The sequence below is a fragment of the Tinamus guttatus genome, unplaced genomic scaffold, assembly GCF_059628265.1.
Source record: "Tinamus guttatus ecotype Peru unplaced genomic scaffold, ASM5962826v1 Tinamus_guttatus_pri_ptg000254l, whole genome shotgun sequence".
Lineage (NCBI taxonomy): Eukaryota > Metazoa > Chordata > Aves > Tinamiformes > Tinamidae > Tinamus > Tinamus guttatus.
Window position 1 is genome coordinate 469,261 of NW_028288788.1, and position 18,167 is coordinate 487,427.

At 57.5% G+C, this 18,167-nt stretch overlaps 2 protein-coding genes and 1 non-coding gene across 3 annotated transcripts; 2 read left to right on the forward strand and 1 right to left on the reverse strand.

Annotated features, from left to right (window-relative positions):
• Positions 1–1,715: 1,715 nt before the first annotated feature.
• On the forward strand, positions 1,716–6,973 carry R3HDM4 (R3H domain containing 4). The gene is made up of 8 exons (XM_088526756.1): positions 1,716–1,771; positions 3,557–3,711; positions 3,867–3,985; positions 4,668–4,791; positions 4,903–4,988; positions 6,150–6,235; positions 6,374–6,429; positions 6,750–6,973. Exons 1-8 carry the CDS (start codon positions 1,716–1,718, stop codon positions 6,851–6,853), a joined length of 786 nt encoding a protein of 261 aa, XP_088382882.1. The 3' UTR covers positions 6,854–6,973.
• A 1,666-nt stretch (positions 6,974–8,639) lies between these two features.
• On the reverse strand, positions 8,640–8,746 carry LOC148594339 (U6 spliceosomal RNA). The gene has a single exon (XR_015913513.1). It is a non-coding gene; the product is annotated as a U6 spliceosomal RNA (small nuclear RNA).
• A 1,017-nt stretch (positions 8,747–9,763) lies between these two features.
• On the forward strand, positions 9,764–18,146 carry MED16 (mediator complex subunit 16). Its single transcript, XM_010216865.2, has 14 exons — positions 9,764–9,909; positions 10,034–10,141; positions 10,327–10,496; positions 11,169–11,600; positions 11,980–12,085; positions 12,745–12,900; positions 13,204–13,415; positions 13,667–13,873; positions 14,306–14,516; positions 14,720–14,853; positions 15,522–15,714; positions 15,965–16,181; positions 16,802–16,885; positions 17,922–18,146. Exons 1-14 carry the CDS (start codon positions 9,774–9,776, stop codon positions 18,046–18,048), a joined length of 2,493 nt encoding a protein of 830 aa, XP_010215167.2. The 5' UTR covers positions 9,764–9,773; the 3' UTR covers positions 18,049–18,146.
• Positions 18,147–18,167: the final 21 nt, after the last annotated feature.

Genomic DNA, 18,167 nt, shown 5'->3' on the forward strand with positions numbered 1-18,167 from the left:
CGGGCAGGTGCCGGGCGGGAGGGTCGCGGTGTCGCCCGGCGGGCCGGACCCTCTCGATTTCCCGGTTCCGGTTGACACGCGGCGCCGGCGGCTGGAGGGGCCGGTGCCGTCGGCGCCGGGGGGAGGCGCGGCGAGGACGGGTGGCCCCAGGGCCTCCGCATCCCGGCGCGGCGCGAGGGGAGCCGCTCCCGCCCCGGGGAAAGTCCGGACGGCGGCACCGCGGGGCGGGCGGCACCGCGGGGCGGGGGGGGCGCTGCCGCCGGGGAAACTGCGGCCCCCGCGCGCAACCGGCCGCCGCTCTGGAGAGCCCCGCGCTCCCCCGGGAGCAACTGGGCCATGGGGGGGGGGGGGCCGGTACCGGAACACGGGGGAGATGGCGGGGGCACTCGGTCCGAAGAAGGCCGGTACGGACCGAGGGGGCGGCGCGGCGTTGCCCAGGGAACGCGGCCGGTAACCGACGGCGAGCGCGGGGGGGCGGGGAAAGTCCTCAGCGGGGCCGGTAACCGAGCACAGAGCGGGGGGAGCGGAGCGCGAACGCAGCCAGTAACCGATGACCGGGGGGATGAGACGGGAACGGGTTCCACCGCCTGCAACTGACCTTCGGAGGGGGGTAAAAGGAAGGACCCGGAGCCGGTAACGACCGCGGGGGAAAGGGTGGGGGGGGAGGTCCCGTCCCGGTAACGATCGCGGGGGGAGGGGAGCTCGAAGGAGGCGGCGCGCGGCCGCCGCCCCGCTTACCCGGTGCAGGCTGCGCTCCGCGAAGCCGCATAGCGGGCGCGGGGCGCGCGGCAGGGCCGGGGCCAGGACCGGACCGGGCTGCGCTCGCTGCCCGCGCGGCGGCCGCTCTCAGCGCGGGGCCCGGCGCGCCCCGCCCCGCCACGCCCCGCGCGCCTCCATTGGCCGCCCGCCGCCCGTTCCGCCCCGCCCCGCTTCGCCATTGGCCGCCGCCGCCGCCGCATGCAAATAGCACGCCCGTCGCCGCGGGGCGCACCGGGAGCGCGGCCGGAGCGCCGCCCAGCGGCGGCCTGCGGGGGACGCGGTGCCTTTAAGCGGCGGCGCGGACGATTTAAAGGGGCCGCAGCGCGGGCGCCCCGGGGCGCGGGGGGAGTCGGGGGCGGCGGGGAGCAGCGCGTGCGGCGGGACCGGCGTCCGCGCGTGGAGGCCCCGCGCTACGTCCCCTTCCCGCGGGGTGCGGAGCCGAGCGAGGGCCGTGTGCGTCCCGGCGCTCCCAGTAGCTCGTCCCAGTGCCCCCCGTGTTCCCCACAGCTCACTCCAGCGTTCCCAGTGCTCCCAGGGTATTATCCCAGTGCTCCAAGTTTCTCTTCCTAATGCTCCTAGTGATCCAGTACCTCATCCCTGTGCTCCCAGCGCTCCCAGGACCTCATCCCGGTGCTCCCAGCATCCCATCCCGGTGCTCCCAGTCCTCCTAGTGCTCCAAGTGCCCCCCTCAGTGACTCCAGCATCCTGCCCCGGCGCTCCTAGCGCCCCCAGTGCCTCTCCTGCACCATTCCAATGCCCCCAGCGCTCCCAGGATCTCATCCCAGCGCTCCCAGCTCGCTCCCACCGCCCGCAGCCCCCGGTGGGCGGGGCCTGGGCGGGGCCTGCTCGGGCCTCGCCCGCGGGCCCCGCCCCGTGTGGCGCCACGTCCGGGGCGGGCGGCGCCGTCGCGGCGCGCGGCCCCTTTAAGGCCGTCGCGGGCCGGGGCGGGCGCGGCCATGGTGGTGCTGCCGGGCGGCGCGGGGCGCGGCGGGGCCCGCGAGGAGCCCCCCCGGTGAGCGGGGCCGCCGGCGGCGGGATCGGGGGCGGCGGCAGCGGGTGTCCGCGGGGCTGTCACCGGCACCGGGGGCGTCGGCGGGGCTGGCACCGGGGGGCGGCCCGTGGTGACCCGTGCGGGGCCGCGGGTGACCCGCGGGGTGGCCGAGGTGACCCGCGGGGTGGCCACGCGTGTCCCCAGGCTGCGGGTTTCCGTGATCGCTGCCCCCGCCGGGGGTCCCGGCCCCGCGGTGCTGCCCCCGCCCCCGGGACCCTCTGGTTCTGTCTCCCCCGTTTGGGTCCCGAAGCGCCACCGGTGCCGCCACCCCACGGGGCTCCCGGTCCGGGGGGTCCGGCTCCCCTCGGCTCCGGGGGGAACACGGGGCCGGACTTTGTCCCCGCGGAGCAGGAAGGAGCCCAGGAGGGCAGCGCGGCCCGCGGGCGGTGCCGATGAGCTCAGCGCGCTAATTGCGCTAATTGCGGCTCGTGCAGCCGAGGGTGACGAGGGGGTGCCCGGTGCCACCTCGCCCGTGTCCGCAGGTCCGTGGGAGCCGGAAAGGCATCACTGAGTCACCGGAGCCATTGAACGTGGCCGGGATGGGGGTCAGCAGCCGCGAGCACCGTGGCGGATGCCCCTCGAATGGCCCTCGAGGGCTGGGGACATGCGGTGAAACGGCCGAGGTGGCCAAGAGACCCTCGGCCCGGGGCAGCAGGGTCTGTCCCCAGCAGCCCTTTGCTCCCCCAGTCAGTCCCGTTCCCCTCCAGGCTCCGTGCGGGTCTGTGCTGGGCGCAAAGTCCCCCAGTGCTTCCCGCCATGGTGACGCTTCCTGTCTGTTTTTGACATTTTCACCCCAGTTTAGTGGCCCAGGTGCTGCCCCATGCAGGGGAAGCGACAAAATCAAGGCACTGAAGTGCAGTTGGGGCTGGCTCCCTTCCCAGCGCGGCTCGCTGTCATCTGCAGCAGATGTTGGGGACAGCTGTGCCACTGCTGTCACAAGGTGGTGTCCCTTCTGGGCCTGGGCATGTGGCCCTTCCAAGCAGCAGGACAGGGTTCAGCTTTGAGGGCAAAACTATTGTGATAAATATTCAGTGAGCTTCTCACCAGCCACTCGATTATGAACAGAAATCAGCCAAGTTGTGGTCACTTCTAAATTGTGCGTGTAATAAGTAATATCCTGAATGTGGAATTACTTGGAATGAAAGCCAGGACATCTTTGGTGTGTAGCCCTGTGTGGTGGTGACTGGGGACTGTAGCTTTATCCCAGCAAAGGCAACTGCTGTGGTGGGGTTTGGTGAACGCTCCTGCGTAGGGCAGGAGGGAAAGAGGGTGATGAGGAACAGCCGCAGCCGGGTAACAGTCTGCAGGGAAGATCCAGCTCCTGCGGGGATGACTGTCCGCTAGGCCGGGTGTTAACGCTCTCGTTTATCTGATGGAAATGGTACCTGCCCTTTGCAAATCACTTCGGGGCCCTGGTGCCAGGCTGGGCGTTGCTGGTTCCCCGTGGGCCTTGGGAAAGCGCGGCCGGGAGGTGCATTCCCAGGCCGGGAACATTCCCAGCTGCGTGCCACAGGCTCCTGCTCCCTCTGCGACCATCGCGAGTGTCCCAGGTCCTGCTCCAAGGAGAGGCCAGCTCCGCCGCTCAGCGGATTGAATATCTTTATTGCACCTTGCGTGCTGGTGGAGTTAATTACCCGGAGCATCTTGCTGCTGATGCAGCTGCTTTCATCAGGGCAGCTCCTCGGAGCAGGACTGGGTGTCAATAAGCCGTCCTGGTGCTCAGTCTCCCCTCGTTGGTATCTGCAGGAGGATTGAGGACTGCCTGCCTCCCCTGGAGGACTCTCCGGCCAAGAGGTTCTCCCCGTCCAAGCGGAAGCAGTATTACATCAACAAGGCCATCCGCAACTCGGACCTCATCCCCAAGGCCAAGGGGCGCAAGAGCCTGCAGAGGCTGGAGAACAGTAAGGACGGGTGGGCTGGGAGCAGCCCGGGGCAGGGGGAAACTGCCCCAAATCCTCCTGCTTTGCCCCATGGAGCAAATAGGAGCAAGGTTGGAGACTCGGGGCTTTCTGAAGGCGCTCCCTCCTGACTCGAAGACTTTGTTTTTCCCTCCCAGCTCGGTATCTCATGACGCTTTTGGAGCGAGATGAATGCGGGAACGACGAGGGAGAGCTTGACCACTCCGCTGCTCCGAGCATCTTCAGCGAGGCCTGTAACAACGAGACCTACGTGGAGGTAGGACAGGGACGTCTGCCCGGCCGGGTGCCTGCAGCCCCGCGCTGCGTTTGCAGCTCTGCACAGCTTGTGCATGCAGAGCCCAACCTGTGCAGGCTGCAGCACTTCCTTCAGCAAGGCCCTTTGCTGCACCCCTCCGTTGCTTCACTCTGCTCCATTGATATTGCAATATCTGCTCTGTAACCTGGCGTTTTGAAACTTTGGTGCCTTTCCTGTGTCTGCTGTTGAGGGTTTTTGCTCTGCCAGAGCTCTGTGCACGCTGGGCTCTGCAGAGAGCTCCTCTTACACAGCCCAAGGTGGAAGCCTCACGCAGAGCTGTGTTTGAGGCAGGGCTGTCGTGGGCTCCCAGCACCCGTTTTTGCAGCTCTTCCGAGCTGCTCCGTGCAGGCAGGACATGAGGAGGCAGGAGGAAGATCACCGTTGCTGTGGCTGATGTCAGCCTGGTCTATCTCTGCCCTGGCTTATGCAGTGTCACAGCTGCAGAGCTCTGCCCAGCCCCATCTATTCATCTCTCCAGGCTGCAGGGATGTTGCTGTCTCATCTCAACAGCTTGGAGGGAGGTGGTGGGGTTGGGTGGGCGAAGAGGAGGCTCGTGAGGATTCGGGTAGGATGCACAGGGGGCTGCGCAGCCGGGCGCTCCCGGCAGGACTCTCTGCAGGGCGCCTGGTGCTTGTGTTGGCAGATCTGGAACGACTTCATGAACCGCTCGGGAGAGGAGCAGGAGAGAGTCCTGCTCTACCTGGAGGAGGAGGCCAGGAAGAAGCACAAGAGGAAGCTGCCTGTGAAGAACGAAGACAAGTGGAAAGGTGCGGGGAGGGGAGGCTGGCCCGGGAGACCCTTTCCCCTTCCTCCCCATGTGCTCGCATGCATTCCCTCTGCATCCCTCCTTTTTTTTTTTTTGTCTCCATGGGCTCCAGAGCACCCAGCCTACACACCCAGGGAGTGTTTCCAGCGCATCAGCCGCCGCCTTCGCTCCACGCTGAAACGGGGCAGGATCCCCATGGTGAGCGGGGGGCGATGGCCGGGGTGGCGCGTGCGGCTTCGCCGGGGCCGTGTCCTTGATCGTCCCCGTGAGCGCAGGCGCTGAGCTAGGACGAGCACCGAGCTGAGCTCTTGGGAGCGCGATGGGCCTCTGGGGAGCCCTGTTCCACGGACAGCTTGAAGAACTGGTCACGTTAACTCCCTGTGCGAGCAGGTCTTCCTGGCTCCGTGTTCTCTGGTAGTTTTTACTCGGTGGTTTCCCGGTCTGCGCTCAGTGAGCAGCTGGTAATGGGAAATGAAGCCTCTTCCCCAAGAGGGGCAACAAGGGAGCCTTTGGGCCGTTTGGAGACGTCCATTAAGGACATTTGGAAGAGCTCAAATGCATTTTGAGAGGGGTCAAACTGCCTGGGCCACCGAGTGGCCAGTTAAATCCCAGCTGGAAGACAGGCCTGGCCTTGTGCCGCCCGGCGCGGGGAGCTGAGCTGCCGCCCGTGCGCTTTGTGCACACGCTTGTTTCCCTGGGCCCTGGGTGCCTGGTGCTCAGTGCTTGTTTCTCAATGGGGCTCTTTTCCTGCTCTGTTTGTTTTCCTTGTTCTAATTAGAGCCCTGTCTCTAAAAGCAGCCTCAGCCTCTCCTGCCTGTTGGCTGCAGGTCAAGTTGTTCTCCAATGAGACTTGCTTCTGCTGCTTGTCTCTGGGGTCACAGAGCGGCATTCAAGGCGATCCTTGGCTGCCAGGAGGAAAGGAGCTGCGAGGCACAAGGCTCTTCTAGCTGCTGTTGCTCTGAACGTGAGCCAGCGCTTGGCACACGGAGCGGGGAGCTGGCAGGAGCCTCTTCCCTGCTGCTGGGCCTGGAAAGGGGAGAGGTGGCTCCTTTCCTTGTGCTTTTCCGATGTCTGCGGCGAGTAGCTGCCAGGTGCTCCTGGCCTTGCTGTGCTGGGGCTGTGCAGGCACGGCAGGGGAAGATGACTGTGATCAGGGTACTCTGGGCTCTGCCTTGCCCCTTGCAACTCCTTAAAGACAAAATCAACATGTCTGCAAGGGGCACAGAGCTCTGGGGACAGAACCTGCTTTTCTTCTCCACAAGGTGCTGGTCTGGACGTGGGGAAGGAGTTTTTGCTCTGCAGCTTTTGCCTGTTGCTGCATTTGCTCTCCGTATCAATGGTCTCTGCTTCCCCTTCCAGGGGACCCTGGAGTGCCTGGAGGAGGAGCTGCTGGCCTTTTTCTCCGTCACCCCTCACTCAGTCTACACAGCGCTGATGGACAACAGGTATTTCTGCAGTCTCCTTTGTGCTCCCTGGATCTGATCCTCGGGTTTGCTGGGAGGAGCTGGGCAGGATGGCGCATGGGGAGATGCTGGTAGGAGACCCTCCAGCTCTGACCCTCCTGTTCCCCTTCTCCCCCGCAGCTTCGAGCGACTCCTGCTCCACGCGCTCTGCCAGTACATGGACCTCGTCTCGGCCAGTAAGAGCCTCCTGTTTGTTTGTGCTTTCCCCTTCTTGCACCACTATCTCTTGTCCCCAGCTCAGCCTCTTCCTCCCTTCCTCCTCCCAGCCCCACCTTCCGCTGTGGCTCTCAGATAACCCCGTTTTCCTGCTCCTGCTGCCTGTAGCTCCTCCGGGAGCCTCGGCTGCGCTTGTGCTGCTTGGCCAGTGGCTGGTGGGGAGCGATGGTCACGGCCTGGGGCCGGGTGCTCCTGCAGCTGCCTCGGGGATGTCCCGCAATGGGGTGCTCCGGGACCTCAGCTGAGGGGCAGGGGCTGCTCACTGCACTCTTGCCCTCAGGTTCGGACATCGAAGGGAAACGCCAAATGAAAGTGAGCAACAAGCACCGCGTCTTCCTGCGCCCCGAGCTCCTGCTCTCAGACTACCTGGAGCAGATGAGCTGATACCTGGCGGACGCCCTGCCCGCCGCTTGATGCGCTGAAGGCTTCGTTCTTGGCTCCTGGTCTCTCCCAGTCGCTTGATCCCTGCCGTCCGATGAGCCCGACCTGCTTCCCACATTCCCTGGCACAGTGCAGGGAATGCGGGGTCCATGTGGATCAGCTCCCTCCGCTCTCCCCTTCCCACCTCCGAGAGCCGGTGCTTGCGACCGCAGCCCCGGCACGAGGTGCAAAGCATCAAAGCATGGGGCTTGCAGCCGTGCCCTCCATCCCAACGTGGCCCCAGGCCTCCTCCGAGGAACAGTGCTCTGATCCCTCAGGGATACATGGAATCCCATGCAGCTGAGGGGTGGAAAGGGGACAAGAACTGCTCGTCTTGTCACACCGGTCTGGAAGCCCAGCCGCTGGCACGCTTTCTGCAGAGGCCAGATTGCCTGCTTTTTATTTTTAAATTATTTTTATTTTTCTCTGGGCTAGTGCTCCCTGCTCTTAATCTGCTGGAGGGGCTCCAGGCTGAGTGGTGCAGCAAGATACGGCCGTGCTCCGGGCGCGAGGCGCGGGCAAAGCAGGTGCCTATCTGCTCCCCTCACCCTGCTTCCTGGCCTGCGCTGCTCCCGCCTGCAAGTGTTTGCACGGCTATTTATAGACCAGGTGCTTTTAAAAACGAGCAGGTTGGACCAGAATCCCCTCGAGCTCTGTGAAGCTTCCGGGGTGATTTTGGCCCAGGTATTTCTGGCATGAAATAGGTGCAGCTGCGGGCTCTTCCTCGGCTCTGATGTGGCTGAGCAAACCCTGAGCAAGTGGAAGAGCCTCCGCTGTGTCACCTGCCTGGAGGGGACGGTGCTTTGCTTCAGCCCCAGCACTTGGACACCAGCAATGGAGCTTTTTGGTAAAGCTCAGCCCCTGCCTGGCTCCTCCCTGGAGGAGAGGAGGGAACTGCCTCAGTTCTGCATTCATACCCAAGACCGAGGCCTGGAGTGATCCAAGGGTGTTTGGACCTGGGTGGATAAGGGACAGGGAAGAGATTCCTGCCTCTAGGGAAGCATCCAGGCCTCAGACAAGGGAACTCCCCTTCCCTTGTGCCCAAATGCTGTGGCGTGAGGGGAGGCCCTGGCTCTCCTGCCCAGCCTGCTCCTGGTGCTGCTGATGTTGTGCTGTGCAGTTGCTGTGTAAGAAGCTGGTATGCAGACCTGCCTTTTATCTGTGGGGCAAGGGGCTGTTTTTAAATGTAACATAGTCTTTTATATGTTTGTACGTGTGCTGGTGCAGCCCCCTACCTTGGGGCCGTGTACTCGGAGCTGCTGCCGTGCCTGGAGTGTTGTGTGTCCTGCGTGTTGGTGCTCGTCTGTGTGTCAAGGGCTCCGTGCGGGGCTGCAGCCGCTCGAGCTGTGCAGGATGGGGGCTCAGCCCTGCCCGGGGGCACCCGCCAGCCCCGTTCAGCCCCCGTTGCAGCATGGAGCAGCGGGCAGTGCAGGCCGGGCCCTTCCCTGCCGTCCAGCCAGGGGCTATGCAGGGCTGGCAGGTGAAAGCCAGGCCCCTCCTTGCTCCTTTTCTGTGTTGCGTGTGATACAAAATGGGGGGAAGGAGGTGGGGGGGAGGGTGTTGGTGCAGGATCAATAAACATTGGTGCTCCCAAGGCCTCCTCGTGTCTTATGTGTTGCTGTGGGGATGTGGGCTATAGCATGGAGGTGTGGCAGGGGTGGTTTTGGGGAGCAGAAAGGACCTGCCTCGAAAAAACATAGGCGTTTCCCGTGGGGATTTTTCTGCCTGGTCTGTAAGGGGAGACGTGGGAAAAAATATGGAACGCTTCACGAATTTGCGTGTCATCCTTGCGCAGGGGCCATGCTAATCTTCTCTGTATCGTTCCAATTTTAGTATATGTGCTGCCGAAGCGAGCACGAATCATTTTATCGCCGGGCCTCTATTTATAGTCCCAAAGCAAGAGTTTTTTCAGAATAGGGTGATATTGTTTCTTTGTCCCTAAATGTCCTTAAGTAAGATTTTAGATTTCTTCTATCTCTTTGGATGCAGTCTTTCTACTTTTTTTCTAAAATCGCCCAAATCCACGCTTATATCTTCCTTCCGCAGCGCTGGTGGTTTCTGGGTAGGCTCCTATGCAGATTAGAGTCTGCCCCACCCGCCGCAGCAGGGGACCTTAATCCAGGGCTGTCCACGGCGGTGCCTGAGCGCCCCCCGCGGCGCAGGGCGGGAAGTGGCGCGCAGGCGCGCGGCGGGGCAGCCTGGCGGGGCGGGCGAGGTCCTGGCGGCGCGGCGGGAGGCGGCGCGGGGCCGCGGCCGGTGAGCGCGGCCGGTTCCCCCGCCGCCACCGGGGGCAGCAACGGCCGCGAGGGGATTCCGCCCCCTTTCCCCCCCCCCCGGGAGGGCAGGTCCCGCCTCACCCTCCGCAGGGGCCGCCCGGAGCCCTTCCCTTCCTCGCGGGGGACAAAGGCGGTTTCCCCGCCCCTGCCTCTTGGGGGGGTCGCTCTGGGGCCCCCTTCATCCCTGGGAGGGGGCAAATTCCCTTTCCTCAACCCTGGAGGTGGGGGACACATCCCCATCCCTCTGTGGGGCAGTTCCCTCCACAGACCCTCCCCACCACCTCCTCTGGGGGGACAAATTCTCTTCCCTGCGCCCTGGAGGGGGGGCAGGTTCCCATGTTTCAGCCCCATGACGGGACAGGGATCGTCCTGAGCGCCCCCCACACACACACTAATCTTTAGGGGGGCAGATCCTCCCCCATGCCTCTGTGGGGGCAGTTTTTCCCGCAGAACTACCTGCCCATCACCCCTGGAGGGGGCTGGAGCCCTTCCCTCCCCGCTAGCAGCAGGGGGGTCCCGCATGGGGGCCCTCTCAGTGCAGCTTGGGGGGGTCTGGGTTGGCCCCCGACGCTGCCTGTCCCCAGTGCAGGTGCCCCCCAGGCTGTGCCATGGACCTGGCCTACGTGTGCGAGTGGGAGAAGAGGCCCAAGAGCAACCACTGCCCCTCCATCCCGCTGGTGTGCGCCTGGTCCTGCAGGAACCTCATCGCCTTCACCACAGACCTCAAAAATGAGGAGGAAAAAGGTACCGGGCGCTCGCGTCTGATAAGGGGCAGTTCGTGGCATCCCCTGTGACAGTTCAGGGTCTGAGAAATGACCTGCAGAGGAGTCAGTAAGGAGGGGCAGCGCCTCACGTCTCTTCCATGCAGATCTCACGCACATGGTGCACATCATTGACACGGAGCATCCCTGGGACGTCTACTCCGTGAACTCTGGCCATGCCGAAATCATCACTTGTTTGGAATGGGATCAGTCAGGTGAGCTGGGATCCTTTCTCCTTATCCCTTTGTTCCCCTTTCTTTGTGTGTGAGAGCTTATAGAGAGGCAGGAGCTGTGCCCAGGGCTCCGTAGCCACGAGCTTTTTGACTGCGGTAGATCTGCACCGCGGTGTTGGGATTTCCTGTTCCCGGTGACTGTTCCTGACAGGGCTGTTTCCCTGCAGGCTCCAGGCTGCTCTCGGCGGATGCGGATGGCCACATTAAGTGCTGGAGCATGGCCGAGCACTTGGCCAACAGCTGGGAGAACACGGTGGGCAGCATGGTGGAAGGAGACCCCGTGGTGGCCCTCTCCTGGCTGCACAACGGCGTGAAGCTGGCTCTGCACGTGGAAAAGGTTTGTCCCGGCTCTGCAGGGGACCCAGGGAGAAAGGCTGGCTCGGGTCATTGGCAAAGGAGAGAAATGTTTCTCTCTCCGTAGTCATAGAATCATAGAATGCTTAGGGTTGGAAGGGACCTCTAGAGATCATCTAGTCCAACCCCCTGCACACGCAGGGTCACCTAGAGCACGTGGCACAGGGCTGCGTCCAAGCAGGTTTTGAAGATCTCCAGAGAAGGAGACTCCACAACCTCTCTGGGCAGCCTGTTCCAGTGCTCTGTCACCCTCACCGTTAAGAATTTTTTCCTTAAGTTCCTATGGAATTTTTGGTGTTTCAGTTTCCGGCCATTTCCTCTAGTCCTGGGGAACCTGAGGCAGAGAAGACTAAGAGGTTGTGCAAGAGGCTGGTCTGGCCACAGAAGGGAAGAGGGGACATTGGCAGGTTCAGTCTGCATGTAGGACACAGAAGCTCTGAGGTGCTCTGAGAGCTTTGCTGAGGGGTTGGTACCTTCCTGCTCTAAAACGAGGGGCAAAGGGGCTTCTGCAAGATCCCAGCACGAGGCTGGACACACGAACTCGATGCCCTGATTTCAGTCTCCGTTCAGCTCTCCCTCCTGTGCTGCAGTGACTTAGAGGAGTTGTGCAGCAGTAGATCCCAAACCTCCTCACGTTGTGTATCTTTTTTCACAGTCTGGAGCATCCAACTTCGGTGAGAAGTTTTCCAGGGTGAAATTCTCTCCGTCTCTGACTCTGTTTGGCGGGAAGCCCATGGAGGGCTGGATTGCAGTGACCATCAGTGGCCTGGTGACCGTCTCCCTCCTCAAGCCCAACGGGCAGGTGCTGACGTCCACGGAGAGCCTCTGCCGCCTCCGCTGCCGCGTCGCCTTGGCGGACGTCGCCTTCACCGGCGGCGGCAACATCGTGGTGGCCACGTCGGATGGCAGCAGCTCCTCCCCCGTGCAGTTCTACAAGGTGTGTGTCAGCGTGGTGAACGAGAAATGCAAAATAGACACCGAAATCCTGCCCTCCCTCTTCATGCGCTGCACCACGGACCCTGCCCGCAAGGACAAATACCCAGCGATCACTCACCTGAAATTCCTCGCTCGGGACATGTCAGAGCAGGTGAGCGGCTGCTGTTAAGCAAGTAGGATTTAAAAAAATAGCAAAGGAAGTAGCTATTTGCTCCACTCGGGCTTCCACACCCAGCTCTGGAGATAAACAGATCACGTCCTGCGGTGTCCTTTGCGTTCCCAGTTCCAGAGGGATGGGAGCATTTGTGGTTTGATGGGTCCAGGCTGTGGTGCCATATTTCAGAGTCTGCCTCTGCTTTCCATCTCGCTGGAATTAGGCACTCCACCATTATGTGTTGCAATTGCAGTCCTCTGATTTTCACTGTTGGAGAAAGAGTCTCAAAACAGAGTGGGAAAAACACTACTGGGCGCTGCCTTTTCCTGTTTAAAGTTTTGTGTGGACTGATACAGTAGAGGCTTCTCTTTTGAAGGTGTTGCTTTGTGCTTCCAACCAAAACAACAGCATCGTGGAGTGCTGGTCTCTCCGGAAAGAGGGCTTGCCAGTCAATAATATATTCCAGCAAATGTCTTCCGTGGGTGAGTTTCTGCACCTGATATTCCTAAAAATAGGTCTAAGTGAAAATGTAAAACAGATCCTTAAATCCCTTATCACGTAGATGGGATTATCCTCAATCCCATATTTATCCCCGAGAGCATCTCAGCTCTGTTTCATCTATTTGCCTACGTTTTAGGCAACAAATTGCTGCTCTCAAGGAAGTGGTTTAATTGTTGCTTTCACTCAATAAAAGACATTTTCTGTGTTCTGCTGTGCAGCTACTTTCCCTGCTGAGAAGAGTGATGTCAGTCTTCTAAATATAAAACATCTGTGCAGCGAGTGAATAGTTTAATCAGGGTGTCCAATGTGCACATCTATTCCACCTAATGTCAAAGATAAAGTCAAATCTACATGGTTTACTCCAGTGTAATGTACAGGATTATTACATATAAAGATTTCTTAAATCAGTTCCAGCAGAATCTTTCATCAAGACAGATTTAGCAGAAGTTATTCTTTGTGCAATTAATGAGATTAGTGAAGAATGAGGGAAATAGCCTGGTAGAAGGAATGTGCAGTCCATGTTTGATTTGTAAGCCCACTGGTTGAGGGAGTGTGGGCAGAAATCCAGGCATGGGAGAGGTGACATTTTCTGATCCATTGGGGAAAAAATGTCTCATTTTGTTTGTTTTTCTCTCCAAAGTTGGAGACAAACAACCCATGATATTGAAATGGCGAATTCTTTCTGCCACCAATGATTTGGATCGTGTTTCAGCTGTGGCTCTGCCAAAGTTGCCGATTTCGCTAACAAATACGGATCTGAAAGTAGCCAATGACACCAAATTCTTCCCTGGATTGGGTGAGGAGTCTTTATTTTTTTTCTCATAAAAATGTAGCCTCTGCCTGAAACTTTTGCCTTCTCCATTTCCTGAGCTGTAGCTGCAGGAAGGCTTCCAAACAACCTATATGAAACATAAATAACAAACATAAACAAAAACATAATATCCTCCTACTTATGGCCTTTCATATGCCTCTGTGAGATGCTGGTGTGGCCTGTAGGTGCCTGGGTGCTCTGCAGGGTGTGAGTGTCGCTGCTTTTCGGGACAAGGACCAGGTTCCAGCAGGAGCTGCTCCCTCAGCTTCCACCTCCCTCCGTCCCCAGGTCTGGCCCTGGCTTTCCACGACGGCAGCGTGCACATAGTTCATCGCCTGTCCCTGCAAATGATGGCAGTTTTCTACGGCTCTTCCTCGCAGCGCTCGGTGGACGAGCAGACCATCAAAAGGCAGCGAACTGCTGGCCCGCTGGTTCATTTCAAAGCCATGCAGCTCTCGTGGACCTCTCTGGCCCTGGCCGGCATCGATAGCCACGGGAGGGTACCAAGCTTTGTTCTGTGGGGTCATCCCTGGCGCTCTCTTTCTATGCAGTGCTTCAAAAACTTCCTGGGAATGGTAACTCTGGCTGTATGATCCCATGTTAAACAGGAAGGGATGTATCCCCTTGCTGGGAGAAGTGTATCTTTAGTTCAGCATGAGTTGCAGTTGCCCTGTGTTGTACAGCAGCTTTTGTGGAGTGGTTTCCCATGGCCTGTTCCTGACGTGGGCTTTCCTTTGCCTCCTCCTTTCAGCTGAGTATGCTCCGTATCTCCCCCTCCATGGGCCACGTGCTGGACATGAACATGTCCCTCCGACACTTGCTGTTCCTCTTGGAGTATTGCATGGTGACTGGCTATGACTGGTGGGACATCCTGCTCCACGTCCAACCGAATATGGTCCAGAACCTGGTGGAGAAGCTGCACGAGGAGTACATGCGCCAGAATGCGGCCCTGCAGCAGGCGAGTGCGAGGGGAAGCTCCCTGGATCCTTGCAGGGGGCCTCTGAGATGGGGACAGGGGAGCAGGAGTTGCCAGAACTCAAAAAACAGCGAGCATTAACTGCTAGGCTCTTCTGCCTGTGAATATTCTGCTTGAGCACTAATTTAGGTGTGAAGAACGGCTGTTTAAGGAGTGTTTGCTTTCAGGAACATTAATGGGAGTGTAGCTGTTGGAAACTTCAGGTGAGCTGGTAAAGCCTGTTGCTGGCAGAGATTCTCCCAGTGTACTGGGGACTGGTCTTGTTTATTTATACATGCACGGAGCAGTGTTCAGTATTCCTGTCACTGATGTAGCAAGAGTGAGGAGTACAGAAGAATAGCATCTCGCTTTAATAAACACATTGTAATTGTGCCTTTACCTCTGTGTTTTTCCTGGTGTGTCTCTGTCAATCAGGTCCTCTCCACACGCATTGTTGCCATGAAGGCCTCTCTTTGCAAGCTGTCCTCCAGCACAATAGCTCGTGTGTGTGACTACCACGCCAAGCTCTTCCTCATCGCCATCAGCTGCACCCTGAAGTCCCTGCTGCGCCCGCATTTCCTCAACACCCCCGACAAGAGTCCTGGGGACCGACTCACTGAGATCTGCTCCAAGATCACAGATGTAGGTAGGGATTGCTCATAAAACGTGGCACTGATGTTTGGAATCACATTGTGCCCCCTTTGGATTAGGTGAAAAGTGCTACGGGCTCCTAGTAACTCCCTGTGTTTGAACAAAGGAAAGGTGAACTCTCCTTACATCATGGGAGCAGGGAGGGATATTCGGATCCATTTACATCCTAAGCCAGGAGATGTCTTGCTTCTGTTTCAGACATTGATAAAGTGATGATTAACTTGAAGACAGAAGAGTTTGTCCTGGAGATGACCACACTGCAATCCCTGCAGCAGCTCATCCAGTGGGTGGGAGATTTTGTGCTCTATCTGCTCGCCAGCCTTCCCAACCAGGTGAGAGTCTGTGCTCCTGAGAGCAGTGTGGGGAAGAGGAGAGAAGAGGAGGCTCAGGGAAGACCTTATCACCCCCTACAACTGCCTGAAAGGAGGTTGTAGTGAGGTGGGGGTTGATCCCTTCTCCAAAATAACTACCAATAGGACAAGAGGAAATGGCCTCAAGTTGTGCCAGGTGTTCAGGTTAGACATTAGGAAGAATTTCTGCATGGAAAGTGGTGAAGCATTGGAACAGGCTGCCCAGGGAAATGGTGGAGTCCCTGTCCCTGGCAGTGTTCAAGAAACGTGTAGATGAGGTGCTTAAGGACGTGGTTGAGCAGGATGGCGTTGAACGGCTGGATTTGGTGACCTTAAAGGTCTTTCCCAACCATAACAATTCTGTGAGAACTGCCAGGGCGGAGCAAAAAAGCCTTTGTGCATTCGCTTGGGTGGCTTTAACCAAGTCGTGCACAGCTGTGGTGTTGCTGTCAAGCAACCTAAGAAAAGGGCTAAGACTTGTTGAAGCCCCTTCTGAACCCTTGTATGTGCCTCACCTCCACAGCATCCTCTGGCTGTGAGCTGCACAGACTGTGCACTGCGTGCACCCAAACCCAAGGAGAGCCTTTTTCACCCGAGCTGCCTGGGAAGAGGGGCCGCATTCGGTCCCAGCTCCTCTTTCTGCTCTGCAGGGCTCCCCTGTGCGTCCAGGACACAGTTTTCTGCGCGACGGAGCCTCCCTGGGCATGTTCAGAGAGCTCATGGTGGTGATCCGGATCTGGGGCCTGCTGAAGCCGAGCTGCCTCCCTGTCTACACAGCAACCTCTGACACCCAGGACAGCATGTCCCTCCTCTTCAGGCTTCTAACAAAACTCTGGCTGTGCTGTAAGGCTTTACTCGGTTCCTCGAACAAAAGGATCCTTCCTTCATGTGGCTCGTGCATGAAAGGATTAATTGGGGGGAGTAACTTTTGAGTGGGTCTGTAGCATTTAGAAAGGGCAAATACAGCTGCCAAGTTTATTGTTATCCGTGGTGTGTTGGCGGATGGGGGAGGAAACTGCACGCAGCAGCTTCTCTCAATCTTTAAATGGGAAATGCTAGAGCTGGTGTTCCCTCTGCTTCATTTTCCATGCAGGTCGTGAGGAAAATCACATGACGGAGCCAGATGATGCCCTGATAGATGAATGTTGCCTCCTGCCCAGCCAGTTGCTCATTCCCAATATCGACTGGTTGCCCATCAACGATGGCATCATCACCAAGTTACAGAGCAAACAGCTCGTGCGGCTGCAGTTTGGAAAAGCCCCTGGGCTTGTTGGTCACACTGTCTCTTCCCAGTTCGATGCCTTTGTAAGGTACAGAGAGGGTCTCTTTCCAGCCCTGAGAGAGCAATGAGTTTGGGATGCCTGAGTTCTTTACCTTATCCATTTGTATATGTGACCTGAGGGAGGTTTGTTCTCTGAATTTGACCAAAAAAAAAAAAAGGCTTGTGTTTAGATTAATTCCAACATATCCTTAAATTCCGTGGCAGTTTACACACTGTGTAGTAGAGTGTGGGATGTGTTTCATCCTATTGAAATGCAACTGCTGGTGCAGAGTGTGGCAGGCTCTCCAGTCAGAACTGCAGTGCGTGTCTTCAGCAGGGAATAAGAAATGTTCTACATCAGGTTGAAACTATAAGGGAGTTTGGACAAACTAGGATTTACCTGCACTGGGTTTCGGAAGCCCTTTCTGGGAATTCTCATAGCAAAAGGGGTTGCAGCAGTGTGAAATAGGGGAATTCCAAGGCTCTGGTCCCAGACTTTTCTGGGAGCAAGGAGGGAATGATTCTCTGAGAGTGCGTCAGCGCAAGGGATTTGCTTGGGCTTCCATTTGGATTTTAATGGAATCTCAGATACTCTTAGGAAAAGGCTGTCCTGGAAACAGCTTTTAGAAACAGTCTTTTTGAAAAGTTGCCCTTCTTCTTCCTACCCAGGGCACCTGGACAGCCCAAGATTGATCACCTGAGACGGCTTCACCTAGGAGCCTACCCAACAGAAGAGTGCAAGTCGTGTACCAGGTAAGCCATGCAAACACACAGCCCCTTTGCTGCAGGGAAGATCTTGGCAGAAACTCAAACCGTTCTTTCTGTTATTTAAAACTCTTTCAGTCTCTGTTTACCACCCTAACAGAGCTCTGTAATATTTCTATGTCTGCAGGAGGAAATGCTTCTCCTATAATAAGGCTTTTAGTTTGTGGCTCTGTGATTGCGCAGGAGGAGAGCGGGTTGGGTTATGATTAAGACTCCCCTAATGTGGACAACCAAGGTTCTTAAAAGAGCAGTATCCCTGGCTCGAGATAGCAGCTGCTGTCATTGCAGCACGGCTGTTGCAATAAGAATCTTGTTACCTTGTCCTGCAAAGTAACCCCAGTTCTGTGAGAATTAGCTACATTCTTCCTTGTTGGTGGCTGAACTACATTACATCTAGGAGCTGAATTTTGCATCAAGGAATAAACCTGACATTGCTTTAACAGAAAAATGTGAGAATATTTACATAGGTAAATGGAGAACAGATTTTGGCCTGTAGAAATCTTTACTGGTAATCTGATACTTTTTAAAAAAGCTACCTGGGTTCTTGGAGAGGAGGTGGCAAGAGGAAACAACCAGAATGCTATTTTTCAAACTCGATTTAAAGGTCCTTTTAGGTCCCCATACACCCTTTACAGCAGAGTCTGGATTTTGAAATGATGGTGCAGGGAACAAACATCTATCTAATCATATGATCGAATTAGCTTTAATTATTGGTTTTAATAGAAAGTCTCTGTAATAGATCATTTTTACAGGATGAGTGTCTGCTGTTTTATGTATAAATAGCAGCTGGGGGCTGTTGTCTTCAAGACAGCCTTGTGTTCCAAGATAACCTCTCTTCATTTAAGATAATTGCTCACATGGTCTCAGCTGTTTTTTACTGCTCACAAACATTACCTGTCAAGGGCAAAAGCTGTTTTTTTTTTTTTTTCCTGATTCCTTGTTCCCTGTGTGATTCATACAGGAGTCCCAGCAACGCTGGCTTTTTTCCTAGGCCTCTCTGCCCTTTGTGTGTGCTCCTTTTCAGGTGTGGTTGCGTGACCATGCTGAAATCTCCCAACAAAGTGACTGCAGTGAAGCAGTGGGAGCAGCGCTGGGTCAAGAACTGCTTGTGCGGGGGCTTGTGGAGGAGGATGCCCCTCAGCTACTCGTGAGAGCCCCTTTTGCGGGGCAAAAAAGCAGCAACGGGCGCCAAGTGGAAGAGCTGCTTGGAGCCGGCACCTCCGGAGGTGTTTGGGATGAGGGAATAGCAGCATTTTCCTTCGTGCGGGCT

Excerpts from the sequence above, each read along its gene's own strand:
- R3HDM4 (XM_088526756.1), top strand. The coding sequence starts at position 1,716 with ATGGTGGTGCTGCCGGGCGGCGCGGGGCGCGGCGGGGCCCGCGAGGAG. Across the intron at positions 4,792-4,902 it reads GAACGAAGACAAGTGGAAAG|AGCACCCAGCCTACACACCC; the intron begins GTGCGGGGAGGG and ends CATGGGCTCCAG. Across the intron at positions 4,989-6,149 it reads AACGGGGCAGGATCCCCATG|GGGACCCTGGAGTGCCTGGA; the intron begins GTGAGCGGGGGG and ends TTCCCCTTCCAG.
- MED16 (XM_010216865.2), top strand. The coding sequence starts at position 9,774 with ATGGACCTGGCCTACGTGTGCGAGTGGGAGAAGAGGCCCAAGAGCAAC. Across the intron at positions 13,874-14,305 it reads AGAATGCGGCCCTGCAGCAG|GTCCTCTCCACACGCATTGT; the intron begins GCGAGTGCGAGG and ends TCTGTCAATCAG. Across the intron at positions 15,715-15,964 it reads AACAAAACTCTGGCTGTGCT|GTCGTGAGGAAAATCACATG; the intron begins GTAAGGCTTTAC and ends TTTTCCATGCAG.